General features: G+C 40.8%; 1 protein-coding gene across 5 annotated transcripts in view; it reads left to right on the top strand.

Moving 5' to 3' along the window:
• fynb (FYN proto-oncogene, Src family tyrosine kinase b) overlaps window positions 1–22,682 on the top strand; it is a 78,891-nt gene extending 56,209 nt beyond the window's left edge. For 4 of the 5 annotated variants that reach the window (XM_063496552.1, XM_063496554.1, XM_063496553.1 and 1 more), the window contains 9 exons: window positions 3,526–3,624; window positions 5,931–6,034; window positions 6,342–6,491; window positions 11,222–11,386; window positions 13,036–13,215; window positions 15,323–15,399; window positions 16,247–16,400; window positions 18,856–18,987; window positions 21,086–22,682. In XM_063496552.1, the coding sequence (XP_063352622.1) occupies window positions 3,526–3,624; window positions 5,931–6,034; window positions 6,342–6,491; window positions 11,222–11,386; window positions 13,036–13,215; window positions 15,323–15,399; window positions 16,247–16,400; window positions 18,856–18,987; window positions 21,086–21,294 (1,270 nt within the window). In that variant the 3' untranslated portion in view covers window positions 21,295–22,682. Of the gene's footprint in view, window positions 1–3,525; window positions 3,625–5,930; window positions 6,035–6,341; window positions 6,492–11,221; window positions 11,387–11,719; window positions 11,876–13,035; window positions 13,216–15,322; window positions 15,400–16,246; window positions 16,401–18,855; window positions 18,988–21,085 lie in introns of all 5 variants that reach the window. The other variant, XM_063496556.1, reaches the window with a different exon arrangement.
• The last annotated feature ends 665 nt before the right edge of the window (window positions 22,683–23,347 follow it).

The following is a 23,347-nucleotide window of genomic DNA, read 5'->3' as shown; positions in this document are numbered from 1 at the left end:
AAGTTGGGTTTATTACTTGTAAGAAGAATGCAACCATGAAAACATAGTTTCTATCAATCTAGTATATAACACTGTATAGTATAGCGTAACACTGATATTGACTTCAGTTTTCCTTATAAGGCTAAAAAGATCAAACTTATATGCAAAGATGAGAAATCACAGAAGCTTGTTTACTTGCTAACGGTAGGTGCAGATGGTAACTGATCTCAGAGCAGTGAAAGCAGAGCCAGCAGCAGCTTGTCTACCTCGCTAGTCTCTTGTCTCTTATCAGTTTCTTGTCAAATACGAGAGGTTTATCCACAATGCTCACACACAGACACCAGAAAAAGCTGCTGACTTTACATTGTGACAAGCTTAAATCAGGACAGATACATCAGCAGAAATGAGAGACACTTCAGATTTCACTGGACTCATAGTCATTCAGAGTTAAGGCTGCTTCCAGCGACAACAATATGGCAGTAATTTTTAAGAGACGGAGAGAGATGAGACAGGCTATGATGCAGAGCGCTGTTTGAGATGCAAAGGGAAAGAAATCTTTCTCTTTGAAATTGATGTTTATTTTTTGATTTCACTGGGCAAGTAGTGCTACCTTGCTTTCCCTGACTGAAATCAATGTATATAAATAGTAATTGTCACCCACTGGTTTTGGAGTGACCATATTGAGATAAGAGGGTGGACTGCTAAGTTTTCAGCTTTTAGCTTTTACAGTCTTGATTTCCATTGTCCTTTATAAATATAAATAAATCAACATGCTAATATGGGTTGTCAAATTAATCGGGCAGCAGCTTGAAGTAGTTTGTTAGAAATAATGTGGAAATTGCACAAATTTATCTTTTTGGTTTCAGAGAAAATTCTAAGTAAATTCTAACGGTGGAGCAATCTATCTAAACCTTAGAGACTAAATTTAGGTCAAAAATGGGAAAAAAGTTCACAAATTCCCCATGATTCCTTGTAGAAGTGAGTCTCAGTACTGCTAATTTTAGTAACATGGATGTTTGTATTGGCGGTCTTACTGATACTATATTATAAACAAGCACAAGCCTCTATTGTTAAAAGGTAATGCAGTTCCCATGTGAGTTTTCTTCTGATTCATTTTCATTTTCAGCCTCTTGTCCATACATGAGTGCCTTATGGTATTAGACTTTGGCACAACAAGGTTAGCCTTCCTTCTCGCCACACCCACTTAGCCGCTGTCTTGCACATTCCACAACACACCTCGGCCTTTCCAGGGCTCCAGTCAGAGCAGGAAAATAGTGTCATTAAAGCCCCAACCTCCCTCCTCTTCCTCCTTTCTGTATGTCTTCCTCCCCAGCATAAAACATAGAGAGCTATATCTTTACTCCCTTACTTCTCTCCTTTCCACCTCTCTCCATCCACCCACGCCTCAAGTATGGTCAGGGCTCCTTTCAGCTGCCCACACTGACCCCTGGTGGAGAAAGGCAGTAAAATTGCCTAAAGCCTTCGTCTGCTCCAGCCTGTCAGAGCTGGCAGTGACTGACAGATGCCCCCGCCTGCCTGGGCAACAAACTAGTTCTGGGAGAGTCTCAGCTGACAGAAGCCAATGTGTCTCCTTTGTGTTACATGATGGCATCCTAAAGGAAACATCCCTGAATGTTTAGAAGCCACTCCCTTCAGCTCAGGTTTTTTATAAGCCACCATTGAGCATGTTATTGTGTAGCTTCATCAGACATAATAAAAAAAAAGAATCCTACACTACACGACTACACTATTAGTAAATTCAACTTGAATTGTTCTGATCCGACCACAGGCTATGAATAAACGTGTTGTGGTGTGAATGGCCGTCTGTACCACTCGTCTCAGTCGACACAGTGCTGTATTTAATTATACTCTCATCAGCAGTCACCACAGGGAAAGAGGATTTGAATCCATTTGGAGACAGGAGGGAGGTTCCTTGTTTACTCTTGTTGTTGTTTTCAGTCTTTTTGTGGTGGTGCAGAGTTGGTTTAAAGGGTTTGTTTCTGGAGACAAAAGAGGCAGCGTGACAGACTGGGGCCCACCCCACCCCGTCTGTTTATGCCTCCCCGGTTCCATGCAAACACACATATCGACATTACACAGAAAAACACATCCTCTTACTGCTGCATACTTTTTTACCCTCAGAAGGTTTATTGTTGAGACTTCATGTATGCCTCTCTCCCTCCCTTCCCAAGGGATCCCCTCTGAACAAAGGGAAGCGTGCCTGTTTCTGCCTGGGATGTCGTCCCCAGGCAATCCTCATCATGGCTTTATTCAGAATAAATGAAGGCTCAGCAACGCCTCTGCGCTCCTCCCCTTTCCTCCACTCCCCTCTCTCTGTCTCTTTCTCTGTCTTATAACCGTCTCTCTCATGCACAGATAAACTCACACACATCTAAAGCCATTCCTTCCCAGTGTGTAAGGGACATGATAGTAATAAGTGCAGAGTGGTACAGCATGTCAGTGAGGCACTGTTTTAGCACAGAGATGGAGAGACGAAGGGTACATTGTTAGATACTACAGTACATTTTTATTTTTGTTGGCAAATCCAATCTGAAACTCTAAACTACTGGTGTGATTCCACCTCTCAGTGTTTTGTGATCTTTGTCTTTATATTTTTAATATGGATCAAAAATATTGATTTAGCTAGTTATGAAACTATAGTGCAGGACGTTATTAATGTCAAATTCCTTTTTGACATTATAGTCTTCATATCAAGACGTCTGTTTTAGAACTTTAATTATTATTTGATTACAACTGATTGCTTATTATTAATTAAGAAATTGGAGGCCAGCAGTAGTTTTTCAAAAACCACTTCAGAGGATTGGGGGAAATAGTGCATGTCCTTGGAGATTATTTCTAGTAGAACATTATAGAACACTCTAGTGAGCATTTTTCAGACCTTCACGCTGACTCGGTAATTTCAATGGATTCATTTTTCGAGCCATGCTCAAGTTTTCAGATAAACAGAACTGACTAATCAGATGACTGCATTTGGCAACGAGTGTACTCGTAGCTCAAAATGCAGCCTGGTTGAATTATTATATTATATTATAATTACCAGTATAGTACTATTTCACCTCAGCCTCTGTGAATTTTTTTCTCTGCCAGATGTGGTGCTTTAACTCGAACTCCTGGTTTAAACCATGAAAGTCTCCTTGCTCCTGCCTTCTCATGAGGATTGGACGAACCCAGAATCTCAGTTTCTTCCTCGTCTCGTTAGGAAACATCAGGACCAGCTTCAGCTTTTTATAACGTGTTTTTTGATGATGAGGAAATAATAATATACACTTTCAAAAGAATACATTTTTTATCATGTCATGATTATGTTCTTTCTTCAGCAGCTAAAATATGCTCTCCTGAACTCGTTGAGCTGTTCTTTGATAACATGCATTTCTTTTAGCTGTTTCTTAGTTTTAAACTTATATAGAGATTATAGAGTTCTATATATGTTGCACAAGTGAGTGGACCAGAGCATGTCAGCTCATATAAAATGAAGTTGTATGAATGTGCTCCTTTCCTCACCCTATTCCTCTTTTTGTCTTTCAGTGAAGGGGACTGGTGGGATGCTCGCTCCCTCACTACCGGTGGCAGCGGCTACATTCCCAGTAATTATGTGGCTCCAGTGGACTCTATCCAGGCTGAAGAGTAAGTAGCATATGTGTGTGTGCGTGCACTTGTTCATACCCGCTGAGTTTCATCGAGAATGTGCTCTGAAGTACTTTGAGATTAGTGGATGTGAAGCTTCAGACTGACAGCCGCACGTTAACCTTCTGAGAAAGGAAGTTCAGGAGAGAGGAACAGTTTATACTTTATACTCAAGGCAAGCTTTTCTACTGGCCTTATAAAATGGCATTTATGTGACACTATAAAGAGTATTATGTTTGATTCAGACATCAAATGGATGGATTATTGTAATCTTCCGCACAGATTTTTTTCTGAATTAAGATTCGGTCAATTCACTGTGAAGAATTATATTATTCTTGTGCATTTAGCTTTGTAGAGAAGCATTTTCCTACAGTGGTAAGCTAACAAGAGCTCACATAGGACAAGAGAATGAACCACCAGTGGCACACTGGAGGTCATTTTGGAGGGCTCTGGTAGTGATGCCCCTGCTCACACAAAGAAGTACATACTGGTCCAGCTTCAGGGTTAGTGGATGTATATATCCCTGCCCAGCTCTTCTCATGTCTCTTGCTACTCCTGAACACTTGTGAGACTGTATTAGGAGATGCAGCAAACCCTATGCGCCTTTCTAAAAGAGCCAGACTACTTCCTCAACTTGAATGGACTACAGGTACTGTCTCATGCTACCAGTAGTGACAAGGATCCTATTGAAAACAAAAAACTAAAGAAAATTGAGTCAGGGGGACAAGGAGAGAACGACGATCTCTTGTTGGAGGTTGTCTTTGTCACGTCTGCCGGGGCAGACGGCATGGAAGGAATGAGGCTGAGGACCCAAGTGGAGGCAAACTGAGACGAAGGTGGATGATAACAAAAGCCTTTATTGATGGTTGAACAAAACTACAAACAGGTGGAACAGAGAAAACTAACCAAAATCTAAACTGGGGAAAACGAAGCATAAGATAACACGAACCTGAAACTAGAAAACTTGGAAACACGAGGACAGAGGTAATCCAAAGGACACACAGAGGATGATAACATGCAGGAGGAAACGCAGACGATCAAACTGAACAAAGGGAAGCACACACTATATACACACCAGGTAACGAGGCAGGAATGCACAACAGGAGGGACACACGGCTGGGATTAATCTGGCATAACGAGACACAGGAAGTAAAGCAGACTACACTGACAAAGGACCAGGACTATCAAAGTAAAACAGGAAACACACAGGCTGAACTCAAGACATGTAAGCTTAACACAATGACCGGGGACACAAAGAGAACATAGAGACCTGAAACGTGGGACAGGAAGGCACAGACTAGACACAACACGGAACACAGGGAAGGCACATAACAAAACCTGAAATCAGCAAATACTAAAAAACTAGGGAGCTAGAAATACTGAAACAGAAACTAGGAGACTAGCAGGGACAAATCATGAACTCAGAAACTATATAATAATTCAAAAATACAAAACCACTGAGTCACCGACCCAGGACCGTGACAGTCTTGTTGTTGATTTTATACTGTACCTGTTGTTATTTTCATTTACACCAAAGCATTTAGAATCCATTCACAATAGTTTATGCATCCTTGCTGGACAGATTGATATCCCTAAAGTTTAATTGACTAACTTATACTGTGATGATCAGGTGTTCCCTTACGATTTTTGAGCAGTGTATTTTTTTCTATAAAAAATGTAGCTAAATGTAGCTAACAAAGCAGTAATTGATGCTGTTATTGATGGAGCTTAGGGTTGTAGTACATCCATCAGTTGAAAGGGCACTTATAATTAACTCAGAAATCTGTGAGGGGAGCAGAGACAGCTGCTGGGTAGTGTTGAGCATGAATCGTTTTCCAAATTATTGCTCTCATGCTGCCATGTTGTGATACCCAAAACAAATATGTAATGTAGGAATGTAGATTGTCAGTGTTACCCTCCATCCATAATATCAGTGTTGACCATCTCATCATCACTTGATTTCATCATGTGTTACATAATGTTAAAAGGTCAGCTGGCAGCAGGGCTCTCAGTGATGACATCACAAACCCCGTGTTCCAGTGCTATCATACACATTTTGGCCTCAGGATGTGGATAACAGTGTTGGACAAATGAATGGCCTCTTGAGAATTTCGCTTATCTTAACAGTCTTTCAGCATCATCAGACTAAAAAGCTCCACGATACTGTCCGGGATTTTCTGAATCCTTGTCAGAACCATTTTTGGCAATACCCCTGGAAATAGTAGTACTATGATGTGACCTTATGCATGACTTGAACACAGTGACTGCAGTGTGTCTGTGTTTGACTTCTTTTCCTATATTTGCAGCTGGTACTTTGGTAAACTGGGCCGTAAGGATGCAGAGAGGCAGCTACTGTCTACTGGCAACCCTCGAGGCACCTATCTCATCCGAGAAAGTGAAACCACAAAGGGTAAAAAAAAAAAAAACACAGACACACTGACACACATCGACCTGTAAGTGTGTGTGTTTATACCATGACAGATTTACTACTTAGGAGTAAGAAGTGTTCACAGCTGCCTGATGGTGTAATTACAAGTAGAACGCATGGAGTATTTTCTAAGCTCTCATATTTCCCATAAGACTTTTGTGAGCTACTGTAGTGTGATAGCCTCTGCTTTTTGAATAGCAGCAGAACTGGATGGGTAGAAGTGAGTACTGAAGTGTTGAATGGGAACTTGGTGTTCAGTGATTCGAACCTCCTGGTCTGTCTTCCTCAGGTGCCTTTTCCTTATCCATACGGGACTGGGATGATCTCAAGGGCGACCACGTCAAGCATTATAAGATCCGCAAGCTAGACAGCGGCGGCTACTACATCACCACCAGGGCTCAGTTTGAAACACTGCAGCAGCTGGTTCAGCACTACTCAGGTAAAATACAAAGATTCTCCGTGATATTTGTCATGTTCTGTGAAGTTGTAACTATTTTTGTTTGTTGTGTATTTAAGGTCCACTTAAAAAAAATTTAGCTTTGCAGTTGGTTCTTGTAAATGTGTGACTGTTCAGTTTGAATGATTTTAGATTGTAATTGCTTCTTCCACATGAGCCACAGCAGTGTTCAGTGCCGTTTTGGTTGAATGTCATTAAAGCTGATGGAGAGGTGGAGAATGGCTAAAGGAAGAGTCTGTGCAGGTGTAGAGCTCTTTGTTTCAGAAACCGTTGAGTATGAGCCATTGTCATTATTTATTCAAGTAAATTTGAAGAATTTCAAAATATTCTCATTCTGGTCTGTTTGGATTTTCTCGTGTTTGTTAGGACAAAATATAACATGAGATAATACAATATGGTTTTATATGTTTGTAGAGGTATAGGGCTAAGTTTGTGTGTTAATCTTTATATATTTATATATTTTAAGTATATATAATTATATATTTAGTATTTAAAAGTAGAATGGGAGGCAGAGCCTTTAGTTTTCCGGCCCCTCTTCTGTGGAACCAGCTTTCAGCTTAATTCAGGAGACAGACACTATCAGTCTCCCGCTTCAAAGTTTCCTTTTTGCTAAAGCATATAGTTAGGGCTGGATCAGGTGACCCTGAATCCTCCCTTAGTTATGCTGCAGTAGGTGTAGGCTGCTGGGGGATTCCCATGATCTTTCTGACTCACTATGTGTTAAATAATATTCATAATATTCTAATATTATCTAATATATCTAATATTCTAAACTCTACGCTTACAGTACAATGCTTCCACTAAAGCTATTAGTTTTCCCTTTTTTCATATGGATATATATATATGCTGTTAAAAGCTTATGTTTAAGATGGACAACCAGTCAGTCAGTCAGTCTAAATGGAGAGGGAACAGAGCTAAAACAGCCTCACTAATGCACAGTGTAAGATAATAAGAATCAATTTGAACCTAGAAAAAACCAAATAAAATAGGTTGATCTTAACAAAAATCATCCAGTTTTAAATGTGTTTATCCTTTTTACATGCTCCACTTCTCCACCAGGTTTTATGAAATTCAGCTTGGTACTTTCTGCTTCAGTCCAGGTAGACAGGAATGATCACATAAATTTAAGTTCATTTCAGATAAAAATCTGGTAATATTTAATGCTGTACTGGGAAATGCTGAATGTATGATGCAGATGTCAAGAAAGTGCATTGCTGGCCTGAAAACAAGCAGATCAAACGGGAGAAATGCCTTTTCTTTTTTTAAAAGCTTTCCAGACAGACATTGCCGTAGAGAGATTTGTTGGTGGATGCAGAGCACTGACACTGTGACCCCATTTTCACAAGCCCAAATAGGAAAGTGTTCTGTGTGGTGTCCGTTTCCGTGAATTGATCGAACATGCATTAAGCATACACTGTTACGCTGTTATTGCATTTTCACATACAGGAATAGAAGATGACTCGTACTGTGAGACACAAAGACATGGACTGTGTTGGAATACCTGCTAGTTTGTGTCTCACGTGCAACTGGATTCACATTAATTTTTAATGCAGCAAACAAGAGGCCATAGAGAGAGCACTCTGACACCCTGAAGAGCCACTGTGAGCCCATCCTGGTGTTCATATTGAGCTTATTGGAGACGGGCACCCCACTGGTGCACTGACACATATATGTTTTACTTATTACTTGTTAACACGGATTCTGTTTTTCAGCATTTTCTTGCTGTCTCACTTCTACTTGTACTTCTGTGAATACGTGCTCATTTGTTGTGTTTGATCTCTCTCATTCTGCATCCCTTTGACTAAGAATGGTGCTTTTCCAGTCACGCTCCAGTTGTCATTGACATATTGATCTCTTGAAGTCCTAAAATCAGTGCCATGGATTTTCTGTATGCGTTAGCGTCATGGCACATTAACTGTCCGTCCTGCACTTTATCGCCACTCTAAATGGCATATGGAGCACACCTTTGCAAATAACCTTGACTCTTTGCAGGGCTTATGCTTTTATTGCTTTCTGCTTTGCGCTATTTTACATGTTGCTGAAGAGCCGAGGAGCATATCGGGCATCGTAGAGCATTGTTCTGTTCTTCGCATCACCTGCAGGGGTCAGAAAGCAATAACTCTTGGCTGCTAATCTGGCCAAATTCACTAACAGGCTGAGAATCAAACCTAGCTTTACTCTGTTCAAACGAAATTTCTGCTAGTCACGAAAGAGAAAATTAAAAGCTGCACGTGATGAAATAAAATAATCAGTTTCAAGGAATACTAAGTTTTGTTTGTTGTTTTGTTTTTAATTTTTATCGTTTTGCATTTTTAGTTGTAGAAATCCGATTCCTTAAGTGTGTTTTTACAAATAAATGGCTGCTGTTCATGATGATGCTTTTGCTTTTTGCATCCCACTGATGTCAAGATCACTCCCTGGTCTTTACCTTATAAGGTCAAATGCCTTCTTGTGAATTGGTACCATATAAATAACGTTTTATTAAAATGCATTGATAGAATCAGTGGCTTTAGTGGAACAAATTATAGTAGGAGTGTTGTTACCTGCTCTCACTCATTCACATTCTGGTTGCGTAATAATGTCTTTAAAGGCAACTGACCCAAGAGAAGACCAGGAAACAATCCTCTGAAATGATTTATTGCGATTATAAAACGGTTAACAAGCTAGCCCTGTCTACTTTTATATTCTGTTTATTTATTTTTTTCGTGATAAATTGATTTGATAAGGCACTGAATGGATTTGTGTATGATCCTACCATCATTCTACCAAAACCAGGTGTTGGGAATTGCTCAGGTTTGTAATTGATTAGAGAGCAGAACATAAACTTTAATAACTGTCAGCAATAACACATTTATGAGCAGGCAAAATCGAGTTCAGCAGCATCACAAAGACTGACTTGGTCTTCAAAATAAAATGAGCTTTCCACACTTTAACACGCCACCTCTTTCTGTGAAACACCCTCTGCTTCTGTGTTTTCTCCGTGGAGACGGTGCACATATTGACAGCTTTTATGACAGCCAGTGGAGAATACACAGAGCCGTATTGATGTTTGAGCGGAGCAGCTGTGGCAGCAGGCAGGTGGCCCAGATGGGCTTTGATGGCTGTGTTCCAGGTTTAACACTCCCGTGGGTGAGACACGGGCCTTTATCTCATCTTTACTGCCCTGTGCAAACACCCTGGGGTCTTACCAGTGACCGTGAGGATAAAGCCAAGGGTCACTTTATCATTGCTGTCAAGGCAATATCTAAATATCAGCGTGAGGATGCCTGCGGAAACTCTGACCTAATCCACTGGCTTAATCAGTCGGGGGCAAACATGAGACTTCCTTCAGAGTATAAGAAAGAATGATTTGAACGAGCACATAGACGTCGTGGTGTTATCAGCTAAAGTGACAGCAAACAGGGCTAATCTAAATGGAAAGGGCACTCATCGTCCTAAACAAGTATGGTCGATAATGCTTTTCATAGTACACAAAGTACCTATGATTTAACGTTACATAACTATAAATATATACATTTTCCCGTGCATCTGTCTTTTTACGTAAATGGCCATTGTTATCGTAAACCGTATGCACGTCGCCATGCCCTTAGCCACAGGGAGCCTTTAGAGTCTTTAGTTCTGCTTGCTGCTATTGAGTGTTGAAGATTTTTACTGTTATACTGTGTTATACTGTGATACTCTACCAACCCAGGCCAGAAATAAGCATTAAAGTTATTTAAATTTCAGCTGTAACTGCAGAGCTAAGTACTGTTTTATTTTAGCTTTCCAGCAACAGATGATGCTTGTGAACATATAGCACACTCAGAGGTAGACTGCCAACAATTTGAAATGACAACCGACCCCCAGTTTGGCTGTTTGGCTACATGTCAGAGCTGGCGTTTGTATCTCTGTTTGCTGTTTTAACCCCTTCACCACCCCACCCAACAGGCCCAACAGTCTATAAATCATTACTCGCTTGTTTTACAGATTGTTGGGAGTTCAGAGGGTAGACTTCCAACTCTAACTATGCTCTGAAATCATATTATAGAAAATGAGAACATTTTAATAGATTTCTATTCGTTTTTGCTATTAGGAAGAATATATTTAACAAGTTATTACATAAAAAGCAAGTCGTGAAAAGTTCATCCGCCAGTGCTATGTCTGTGAAGGTTCTCAGTCATCCAGGTCATCGTAGTCTAAGGAGTTTGCAAAGAAAAGCGTCTGGACTTCTTAAAGTTGCTTGAAGACGTTTCACCTCTCATCCGAGAAGCTTCTTCAGTTCTAAGGTCAAATGGCCGAGAGTCCCAGATTTAAACCCAGTGGGAGTATCCCCCCAAAGAGGGACAAAGGACCCCCTGGTGATCCTCTAATCACATGAGCCAAGGTGTGAAAGCGGGTGTGGGACCTAATCAGCCAGGGCGTTGTGCTACATCACAACGCTCTAATTTTATAAGTATGAGACGCGTGTGACTTGTAAGCAAACTGATTGATCTGATGATCAAGATGGATGAAAGAGGCCACATCCTGAATCTTTTCACCTGTAATCAGCCCATGTGCCCTCCAGAAAGTGAAAACAGAGGCGCTGGTTCTCAGCTTTGATGTTTACTATGCTTCCAGTTGTTGTGCTACTCTGAAGCTTGTCTTTGTCTCCTGCAGGGTGCTGCGCTAACCTTCTGTACGTCTCCCTCTCTCTGTCTCTGCTCTTTTTGCGCGTTGCCGTGTGCTGTGTGCAGATCGAGCCGCGGGGCTCTGCTGTCGCTTGGTGGTTCCCTGCCACAAAGGCATGCCCCGCCTCGCTGACCTGTCCGTCAAAACCAAAGACGTGTGGGAGATCCCACGGGAGTCGCTGCAGCTGATCAAGCGTCTCGGGAATGGGCAGTTTGGGGAGGTTTGGATGGGTACGGATCGAGTCGCCTCCGAGTAAGGGGGCCACTCGGAAGGAGCCACACAGAGCTGACGGAGACACCAGACACAGTCCAAAACACAGGCCAATAATCTGATGGGTTCGATCAAATGAGAACATGGGGCAAAAATGTTGGTAATTCTTAGATTGAGGGTGTTGCCAGTCAAATTGTCCTTGTTTTCCAAACTTTTCTGCCAAAATAATCTGGAAAATCATCCAGTGTGTCAGGAAACTCTCACAGCCTAAAGGTGGCCTCCTTCCATGTGTACCTCACTGCATGTTCCTTTCCCCTAACCCTGTTTGCCTTACCTCCCCCCCTCCCCTGTAGAGAGTGCAGATGGTTTGTGCTTTAATTTAACGGGCGTGTGTGTGAACTACATCCCTGACACTGTGGGCTTGAGTCATGATGCCTGGGAGATCAGCAGAGACGCACTTGAGTTGGAAGTAAAGCTGGGAACAGGATGTTTTGCTGATGTGTTTTATGGTAAGAAAATTCAAGACAAATCTTTGAAACTTTCACTCTGGCCCACCCCACAAGTACACGTGGAGAGTCTCATTTATGCTGTATTCATAATTGTGCCAAGAAGCTATTTTTCCATTTCAGATGCAAGCTGGAGCTTTCTTATCCCTCTCCAGCACTCCCACAGTATTTTTGTTTTAGTTTCTTAAGACATAAACGATAAAGTCTCTTTGAAAATCAGCTGATACCTATAAGAATAGTTTTCCAACCCACAGTGTATGTTTGCATTCTTATAATATTCCAGTTGAACACTGAGGTGGCCCTGAAAGGTGAAATGCATTGCAGCTTAAGAAAACACCAGCAAACAGAAAAAACTCAACAAAAGTACACACATACTCACACAACAATACTTTTTGTGTGCTTTTGCAGTATTTCTCTATTTGCTGATGGTTTCTCAGTTGCAGTATGTTTGACCTCTCTGGGCCACTGTAGCAGCAGGTTACCAGTCCTGACTTCCAAAATTGAATGCACAGCCGTGATGCTACAGAAGCCCACTCTGATATATGAGCTTAATCTTAAATTAAGCCCCTTAAAATAAACAAGTAGGTAAAATTTGTCTTTCCTAAGATTCTTGTATGTTTACTGTAAAAATGATATAAAAAGGGTACTGCTTTAATAAAATAATTGTAGTCATCCATACCTTTACCTACATTCACACACAGTATTTTGATAGAGTGCACATTGGAGGCATAGCCATGCTGTGTTACAGTCACTGACATGTAACCAGTGAGGAGCTTACAGGCTTGCCTTTGTTGATCATCCTACAAAGGATTATCCGCTCCCATGTTGGCGTATTGTGAATCTCAAAGCCCTGCTGAATCTCTCTCCAAGCCTTTAAAAGCCATTTCAAATCAATGTCCGCTCCAAATCCCATACACATTTAATTATCCTTCAGCCCAACCACTGTGCATGAAAGATTATTCCCTCAGTCTCCCGATCGCTTCCTGTCTTGCATGTTTATCTCGTTGTCATTTCAAAGCAAGACTTTCCCCATGTTTTTAAACTACAGTTGCCTCACACCTGCCAATCATGTCTTCTGGTTAGAGCACAGGGTTGTCAAGCTTGACTTTGAAATGACAAGAATGCATTTTCCCACTGTACTGATGCCAGCTTCTGTGTACCAGGAACGTGGAATGGCACCACTAAGGTGGCAGTGAAGACTCTGAAGCCTGGCACGATGTCCCCAGAGTCCTTCCTGGAGGAGGCTCAGATCATGAAGAAACTCCGTCATGATAAGCTGGTGCAGCTTTACGCCGTCGTGTCTGAGGAGCCCATTTACATCGTCACAGAGTACATGGGCAAAGGTAGATGGAACACACCCACAATCTCCAGCTGCTTACTTGCATTTTTCATTGCACCCCAAAAATGCAAGTTATTTACCTGTTAAAAAATAATTATTTTTATAAAATAAGAGTTGATGCAACAGTTTCCTGTTTCAAAATATGCAGTTTCTCTCGCTTTTACAAGCATCTTATACTATGTAGAGTGATTTTATTGGCAGGAGGTGGCGGTGATGCGTATAGAAGAATTTTGTCATCACCATTCAGTTACAAAAAGATGAATTTTTACAGCATTTCTGTTGAAAGATAAAACTAATAATGGAGACACAAGCTTAAAGCTCTGTGTGACAAAAATGGGTTGTAAAGCAGTTGATCTTGCGTTGCTTGTGGTTGCATGTCAGTTTGCCTCTCACCCTTGTGCAGAAACAAAGTGTGAGAGAGGAAAGGACTAACACCAAACGAGAAATAGCTCTTGGTATGGTTTTGTGCGTAAGCTGCAGACTCAGAAAACGTAACACAGCCAAGTTTTCAAAGCAAAGTTAACCATGTTTTATTAGTTTCTATCTAAAATTTATATAATTTCCATTAGTAGAAGAGTTTAAAGTTCTATGTTATGTTGTCTGTTGGTTGTGTCACCACCTCAGTCCAAGCCCCTGTATGTCTTCACTGACTAGGGCTGTGCGATATGACCAAAATCTCATATCCCGATATTAAGACATCTATCGTCCGATAACGATATAAATCACAAAAATGTAACATTTTCTGTAAATTCTGTGAATCTCGGGCAGGTCGACTTGCGTGAAGTGTTTCCAGCTGGGCGTCGCGTACATTTTTAGACATAGGTTGTAACGGCCGCCGTTTTCTTTATGAGTATTTATTACACAGCGTGCTGCGGGGAAAAGCCTGTTCTAACGTTCGAGTAAGGTTTATTTTTTAGCACCTGGCGGCTCTTTTTTGCTTCTCATCCGTAAACACTCTGCATCTTTCACGTGATTCAGTTTATTTTGAAAAGTCTCAACAGGATCTTGAGCTTTATTGTGAAAGGTTTATGTGGAACAAGCGGACATGCGGTGGTTTTACCGTCGTTGTTGCTAACGACAACGCATTAAAACAAGCGCTTGTCTGTCTGTAGTGTGGTTATATTAAATATAAGAGAAAGAGAGAACTTTAAGAAATTAATATAGGCACTACAGTGACCATCAAAATAATGAAAAAATATTGCCGTAAACAGTTTATTTTGCGACACCACGAAACAAACGATAGCGTAAAATGAAACGATAGACGTTTTTATATCGTCATCCGATATATATCGTTATATCGAACAGCCCTATCACTGACCACTATCTCAGTAAAAAGCAAAATATCTGCAGGAGATTCTGAACATTCCATTCTTATGTGATATCATCTCCTTGCTTTTTGTTGTTGGCATGTACACCAAACAGTAGAACTGTAGAGGAAAGATTAAAGAGTAAATTTAGCAAAGTAATCACAATCTGCTGGTTATAGATATATATAATATAAAGCCATAAAAAGCATATATTGTGGCCTAAAAGTGAAACTTGTGGCCAGTTAAAAAAATGGCTGTCAAAGCACTTTGTTCCATTCCAGTCTGAAGAGTGAGCGCTCTGGAATGGCAAACCCTGCCTTTCAAAGAGAGTGAAGATGATTAAGGCCTGCAAAACAGTCCTTCAAAACACTGGAGTTCAGAGATGCCACAAGAAAGCGTTGTGGACGCGCATTAATCACCAGAGAATGCAAGAATGGAAACTTTGATGTACATTGCTGTGTCTGTTGCGTGCAGAGCCTGCCATATCTAGGTCAGCCAATTAAGCTGGAGAGGAGTGCCTTTAAAAGAGCCGATCCACTGTGGAATTGTATGAATGTAGAAGTTTATGTGGGGATCTTTTTAGGTCCACCAATCCGATATTTATTTTTGTAGCTAGCTAGCTTTTTGTGGCTTATTTCTAAGAGATATTCACCTGATTTTTCTTCAAGGTTATTTTACTTCAGATTTACAAACACTTCCTGTGTTCCTGTATTGCACAGCGCACGGAAACCAAAACTGATTTAATAAAGTTGTGTTTTATTTATTTTATTGTGCTAACATAACATGTTTTTATGCGTACTCCAGGAAGCTTGCTGGACTTTTTAAAGGATGGAGAAGGACGAGGGTTAAAACTGCCTAACCTGGTGGACATGGCGGCACAGGTATGCCACAGACTTCAGGTTATGGTCCTGAAAATAATCCTGCTATGGCAGCAAAATCTGTTTCTGCAACCATAAATTCCAAAACATCCCAAAACAGTTAGGACACTGAATAAAATGTAAATATTCAATTCAGTTTGATTTATATAAAGGTAGACCCTACAATATGCGGTACTATGAAGTCTTTTAAGCTAAGATGGGGCCTGATTATTCAAGACGTTATATGTAATTAGAATAAATTTAAAATAGATTCTGGATTTAAAAGGAATGAAGAGAAGCCAGTAAAGGAGAAATACGCTCTCTCTAGTATTCTCTGTTAGGATTCTTGCTCCAGCATTTTAGAACAACTAAAGGCTAAAGTCCGCCTCTAGTGGTCACTCCAGAAACTGCACTTCTGCATTGACTTACTTTTTCAACCCCAGAACTTGTGCCAGTAATTCTACAGTTTTTTTTTCTTTATAAAATATGATTCTACACTGGTTTCAGTGTACCCTTATTGTTGTCCTCTTTTCAAAACAGCAACTTTATGATTGCTCTAATCATGTGATTAGAGGACTTCATTAAGAGATAACTTGAGGGCTTCTATTGTCAATTTCATTTTATTTGACCCAAATCTTTAGCAAATAGAGAGTCATCAAGAGAGAAGTTGAATCAAACCAATCCAAACTGCAACGACATATCTTACTGAGGGCTGCCCTATCAAAACACAAGCTTTACCTACCATCAGCACAGATATAGATATAGATAAATAGATATAGATGCTATTAAATTTATTTTCATGAAGTGAGAGCAACTCACAGTTGAGACAGAAATTTCTTTAGCTATTGTTGCCTTCTGTGCTGTTCTCAAGGTGGCAGCAGGTATGGCCTACATTGAGAGGATGAACTACATCCACAGAGACCTACGCTCTGCTAACATCCTGGTCGGCGACAACCTGGTGTGCAAGATCGCCGACTTTGGCCTGGCAAGGCTCATCGAAGACAACGAATACACAGCTCGGCAAGGTAGAGCTTCTAACTCCTTCCCAACTCGCTCAGACACGATGTTAAATGCACATACTTAATGCTCCCACTCACACAAACTCACATGCTGCCTGACTGCATTAGATCATGGAGGAAATTCTCTCTGGGGGTTGCAAGCTTTGCATTACACCCACAAGAAAATGACTAGCCAGCACAGCCAGTCAGCTCCAAATATTTTTCTCAATAACACAGACATTGAGGGAAGACACTCCCTGCCCCAGAGACACAGAGAGATTTTAAACTGGACATCATGTTACTTCACTATTGACCCTTGAAGCCTTTGAGATATTCGGATATCAGGCTGTGTTAGCTGTTCCCTGATTTGGAGAAAACATATTTGTACATTCTGGATGTATAAATAAATATCCACAGACCTTTTTCTGATCTAATTGCCATTTCATCCATCAATCCATTTTCATCCGCTTACCCAATTCAGGGTCATGGACAAAGTGGAGCCTATTCCAGCTACCGTAGGCGAGAGATGGAGTACAACCTGGACAGATCGCCAGTCTGTCTCAGGGTCAACGCCCCACCACCAATAATAGATTTTTCTGAAACCAACATAGAGTTAAAATTATATAAAGGGTCAAGAATATACAGTTTTATTTTTTCTCAGAAAAAGAACAGTTCAAATTGTGCTCAGTAGGGAACACAAGGAAAACACCACAGTCGAGTATTCACAAAAAAACTGACAGCCAACAAGAAGCAAACAGTGGTGATTACAGGGGAAGAGACAAAATTCAAAGCAGGCTGTGAACGCCTTCGTACAAAGAAACGAGGCTTTAAATACACTCAGACACACTAAGTGCTAATAGGGAATGAGACACAGCTGGGGGAAGTAAAACTAAACACAATACACAAGAGACAGATGCTACCAAAATAAAACAAGGAGCGAGGCGCACACAGACACAGAGCTAAACTAAACATAGGCAATCTGACACAGACGGTAAAGCCAGGAAACACTGAGGGAATACACAAAGGTGAAAATCTGAACAGTAAGCAAACTAAGACTGAAGATCATTCATAAGAAACTGAATCTGAGACACCAAAAACTGAAACACTGCATTAGTTATTTCAGTCTGTGATTTGCCTAGTAAATAACAATATAATAAGATAATTACTTAAGAAAGAAGCAACATAAGATTTTCAAATTGATACCATAAGTATAACTTAAGGCCATACATGCCATAGCACTGCCTCAGCTGTGTTTGTCTATAACACGATCACATGTTCAGAAGCTCTCTCTCTCTCTCTCTTCATATTTTCTGATCTTGAGTGCATTAGTGGTTTGCACAGTGTTGTAAACCACCCGTATTTACATTCATGGAGACATTTCTTGATTGCAGACTTTAGCAGTGATACACCTGCCTTCTCAAAAGTGTCCTCGAGAGGAAAGAGGGTGTTTCTTCTGTTTAAAACCAATCAGATTGTTGATTTGGCAGCTTCTAAAGTTCAACACTTTGAATCAACTTCAGATATAATCTAAGTTTGATTTGTCATGAAATAAAAAGGAAACAACCCTCGTCTGGTTATGGAAGTATTTGTCAGTTAAACCTCTTGAATTAAAGCTGAAAATCTGCACTCAATGATGAACTGATAAGAATATATTTGTCAGATGTCGCTGTGACCTCATAAAGTCATTCTTGGGTTTAATCCTTTTAATTCAACAAGGGAACATTTTCTTCCACATTTGAACTTTAAATGTCCAGAAAGACAGTTTCATGCAGAATTATGGGTCATGTTAGATTAAACGTTTATAACAAATGTACGTGTCAGCACTCAGCATACTGTAAATATCGTCATTTCCCAGCTGGTTAGTTGAAGCTCATAGCAGCTGTTCATGCCATTTCTATGTGCTCAGCAGATACTGTCATTATGTTGTAATTTCTTTCCTCCGTTTGACAAATGAAGTCATTTTGTTGCACACATGTTCTTTGCTCTCTGCTAGATGCTTCACTTCACTTTTAAAAGTCAGACCTCTGATGTTTAACCTCTGGTCTCTAATTTCCTTCCTGACTTTTCCCAGGAAGTACTTTTAAAGTTTAATCAGTTACAATCAATGACAGCGTGTGAAGGGGAACCTAAGAGAAAACGTAAATGTTCCTTTTTTATCCTGTAATTTTTTTTTTACAGGCTGTATTGCTGATATCTGTAAAAAAAAATGTACACGTTAGCATTGTCCACCCTGCCAGCATGGTGAAAGCTCTAACTTAAAAGAGAAAGACCACCACATATACAATAATATACATTTACACACACACACACACACACATATATATATGTACTTTAAAGATAAATTCATCAAGCTAGCTTAAAATGACAAGGGACTGTGAAGGCCCAGTATAACAGAAAAAAGCATCATGTTGAACTGAATAAACCTGAAGTGTAGACATGCTCTCCTCATTAATGCTAATGTGGTCTCACTGCTCTCCTTCAGGTGCAAAGTTTCCCATCAAGTGGACCGCCCCAGAGGCCGCGTTGTACGGGAAGTTTACCATCAAGTCAGACGTGTGGTCGTTCGGCATCCTGCTGACGGAGCTGGTCACCAAGGGTCGGGTGCCTTACCCAGGTAAGGAAGGGGAAGGGTCAAACAGTGCAGTAGAAGCTAAGCTCTGCTCGCTCAGCTGCTTTCACCTTGAGCCACTCAGTCTACACTGATTAAGGGGCTCGATAAAGGGGAACTGCGAAACACTGAGCAGTTACCAAAGTACACACAGCTATCACAACAGGCAGCTCCTGCTGCTGTTTATGGGATTAAAAGGTTCCTTTACGCTTGGGTAACCTTCGTTTCCCTGCCAGAATATGAGCTAACCCTTAATTACTTCTGCTGCCCTGTGGGACAAGATACATTTTACACAGAAACAAAAAGAAAGAGAGTGGGAGAGGCTGGGGCGTACTCCGTATACAGCTCCATGCAGGGAGGAGGAACACATGTTTGACCAGATGGTGCTGGTGGGCTGGTTCTGCTGTAGAGAGAAGCTGAGGAAGGTTAGCTTGCAAGTGAGCTAAGGGAAAAGAAGCACCTCAACAGCTTTATAAGGTAGTGGACAAAATAGCAGAAAAATGGACTCAAGAAAGAGAACTATCCTACCCAGGAGTCACTTGAGATGAAGATTATTGCCAGATTCAGTTAAAAACTGGAAGGTTTCTCAGATCATCTGGAAAGAGACATCTTAGAATTCAGCTGTTTTTAAGAAGGGAAAAGACATCATTTGAATTTATATTGAATTTTATCTGATCTCAGGGTCAAAATTATGCAACATCAGTAAAATTTAGTTAAATGTCTCGTGGCAAGTTTCACTTCAACGCTTTTGGGAGCCAACAACAAGCTTCTAGCATAATTCAGACTGGATATTTGACTGTTCATTTAAGTAGGTTGGCATGAAGCATAGTCCACAAATTTTAATAGGCATGAGGTTGGTGTGTTGGGAAGGCCTCTGTGTTAGAACACAGTTTCAACTTTCTGTCTGTTACTTTGCCATGAAGTTGGAGAATTTGGAGGTAGTCCTGCCTCCGTTATTCCGTTCACTTTGTGCAATGTACCACTAGCCTCTAGCAGCACAACATCCCAAGAGCATGACGCTACCACCACCATGCTTGGCACTGTTACAGAGTTCACCTTTGCCTCATCTTTACTACTGCAATAATATCTCTCGTCATTGTGGCCAACTAGTTCAATTCTTTGTCCCATTTGACCATAAAGCTTTTCTCCAGAAGGCATTTGGCTTCAAATTTTAGTCAAGCACCGAGGACAATGACTCTGTGTTCCAGCAGATTTCAGTCTTTGGCAGGTTTTGAGCCACAGTGGATCATGAGTTGTTCCTAAACAACCTAACCAATGTTAGACCATCAGAATAACTTTTACTTGAGTACAGTTGTTTCAGCTGATGATCTGAATCAGCACTTGTCTAGAAGTGGCTCTAGAAGACCTTCCCAACTTGTATAAATCTACAATTCTTCGTCAATGTTCACTGAGTTCCTTGTCCTTTCCCATTGTTCTGTATTGGTCAATATAAGGCTGCAACAATGCATTGAGTAACTCGAATAACTTGATTACAAAATGAGGGATTACAAAGAGCGAAGAGATGGGATTAAAGAGATTAAAGAGATGGTGAGCTCAGGTGGAGTCAAAAAAGGGGTTTTCTAGCGTCCAGAACATCCAGCTGTAATCAACATTCAAATCTTTACTGAGAAAAAGCCGACAGGAATCCTTCATCAAAGCACCTGATTAACAACCTCCAACGTGAAGAAAAGCAAACTTTGTAGCTGCTTCCATCCACTGCTGTGTGTCTGTTTGATCACCTACTGAAAAGAAAATAAGCAAAAAGAGAAGAACATAGTAGGGAGACCACAGCAACAACCAACATAAGCCTAAGTGCCAGTAAATAATGAATATTGAATGTTACTGAGGAGCACTTAAGACCGACAACGCACGACATGTTCAGACTAGGCCATGTTTATTTCAAAACTTTAGTAACATTATTTTGTAGATTTTGCTTTCTGTACCCACTTTTTCAGTTAGAGGTTTTAATTAAACAGATCTTCATTAAACAGCCCTTTGCAGATTCAGCACGTTAAGAACTGATTTTTTGAATTTGATCACTGCGTGATCCCAGGCAGAGCTCCCGAGCGCTCTTTCTCACCTGCTTCCTGCATTTAATTTTCAGGTATGAACAACCGAGAGGTGCTGGAGCAGGTGGAGCGGGGCTACAGGATGCCGTGCCCACAGGACTGCCCCATTTCGCTGCACGAGCTGATGCTACAGTGCTGGAAGAAGGACGCAGAGGAGCGGCCCACCTTTGAGTACTTGCAAGCCTTCTTGGAAGACTACTTCACAGCCACCGAGCCTCAGTACCAGCCCGGGGACAACCTCTAACCCACCGCTACCACCCCCCACACCCTGTTCTTGCTTTCTCTCTCTGTCTCTCTCTCTCTCCCTCTCTCTCTCTCGGGGTCAGCTCGAGGCCTGGACACGATTGGCTACAGCAGTGCTATATAAAAAACAAAACAAAAACAAAAAAACTCTGGATCCTTTTCAGCCTGGCCTTTTTATGTTAGGGATGTGTACAGCTTCCTCAGCTCAACTTGGGTTCCAATACAAACCCCCTGACGACACCGCCCTCAGTCTCCGACACGCCCCCTAGCGTCTGAACTCTGTAAATGCCATAGTTAACAAAGCTGATGGAACTGGGGTTAACTGGGGGTTGTGCTAATGCAGTTCCTTGTATTCAATGTAAATAAGAAAAGCTTGTTTTAGTTTGTCTGCTTCCGTTTCAGATTTTATTTTCTTCTGCACAAAAGTAATAATAATAATTAAAGGAAGTCAAGTACCTGAGGAGGCACAGTTAATCTGTATGTGTATTATACTGTAGCTTCTCTATTATTTTCTAGAGATTGAATTGGAAGGCTCTATATTTTTTTCTCATTTCCTATAAAAGAGAATTAATCGCTTTATTCTCTACTTTTCAGTTACACGTGTTATTGCATAAAGTTTCTCCTGGTGAGCATGACACAGTCCACCTCTTTTTTTTTTCTTTTTTTTTGCCTTCCCGTCACAAAAGCTTCTAGTTAGGCTGCTGCTGCTGCAGGTTCTTTTACAAACGATCTGCCACATTTTTGTAAATCACAGCAACGTACAAGGATTTTGACATATCCCTCATTGCTATTTGGGTGGAAATGTTTCTGTCTTTATACCACTGGTGTGTTATTTTGTAGCTGGGAGACAAGAAGGATTTTCATTTAAGAGTATAAATGTCTTTGATTGAGAATCTTCATTTTGAAACAGATCGTGGGGTTTTTCCTCCTGCACGTCCTCCACCCGAGCCTGCAGGATCAACAGGCTGCACCTGAACCAGGACCATCTTACCTCCTGAGCTGCTTCTTCTTTTATGTTTAAGTGACACGATTATATTGAGTCTTTGATTTTATTTAACCCTTTTAGGTGATCCTTCGAGAGACATTTGGACTATATGATCAGGGGAGCTCTGGACCAGTTCATGTGACAGGAGTCTGAATGTGAAACGCATTGAAAATAAATTGAAACCAGCTCTGGTCTGGTCTGGTCTTAATGCAGATGGTATCACAGCCATTGATAAATCCTCATTTTTCAGTTGTACAGCTAAATGGGTTTTAAGTGTCGCTAACTTCTCTCCTTTGTATCTTTCATTTCCATTTTTTATTAACATGACTCGTTTTGTTAATTCAGTGATTTGGCGTTTGGAACTCAGAAAAGACCAATAAACATTTTACACTCTTTCCAAGACACTTATTGACCAATGCCAGTGTTTTACATGTATGTGTGCATCTGCCTGAGAAACCAAGAGAAACTGCATGCTCACAGAGCAAGAGAGCCAGTGGCAGCCAGGCCCTCACCTACTTTCCCTGTGCCCTCACACAACTTGAAGTGGCCAAAAGGTGGAGCTGAAAAGAGAAAAAAAGAAACTAAAAATAGATGCAGCACAATGTGACAAATTAACTGACATGTTAGTACCAGCACAACTGGTAACAAGCCCTCACAGTCACAGGAGGCTGCTGTTGCTAGCACCAGCAGAGCAGGAGGAGGAATCTTATTCTGGATCTTGTTGTGACATATACTAAAAACTAAGATTTTACAGTATTCCCTGAAAACCTTCGTTTGTCTGATAATTTCTTAAAAACATGGATTACACAGCAGTAGCAAATACATTACATTACTGTAGATGTCTTTCTGAAATTGCTGTAGCTAAGTCAAGGATATAATCCGCCTGCTGTTATCCTCTTCAATGAAATGTGCCAACACCGTGGGAGTTTAGTTTAGGTAGCTGCTCTGCTCTATGCCTGATTATCATGTTAATAGTGTGACATTCTCACTGTGTACGATTCTGGCTGGTACACAGTGAATAACTTCTGTCATCACGTTGTTCAAACCAGTCTGTCTGTCAGATTCCATT

The sequence above is a fragment of the Pelmatolapia mariae genome, linkage group LG15 (genome assembly GCF_036321145.2).
Source record: "Pelmatolapia mariae isolate MD_Pm_ZW linkage group LG15, Pm_UMD_F_2, whole genome shotgun sequence".
Taxonomy (NCBI): domain Eukaryota; kingdom Metazoa; phylum Chordata; class Actinopteri; order Cichliformes; family Cichlidae; genus Pelmatolapia; species Pelmatolapia mariae.
The sequence above is the reverse complement of the archived record's forward strand: the minus strand, read 5'-3'. Positions and strand labels throughout refer to the sequence as shown.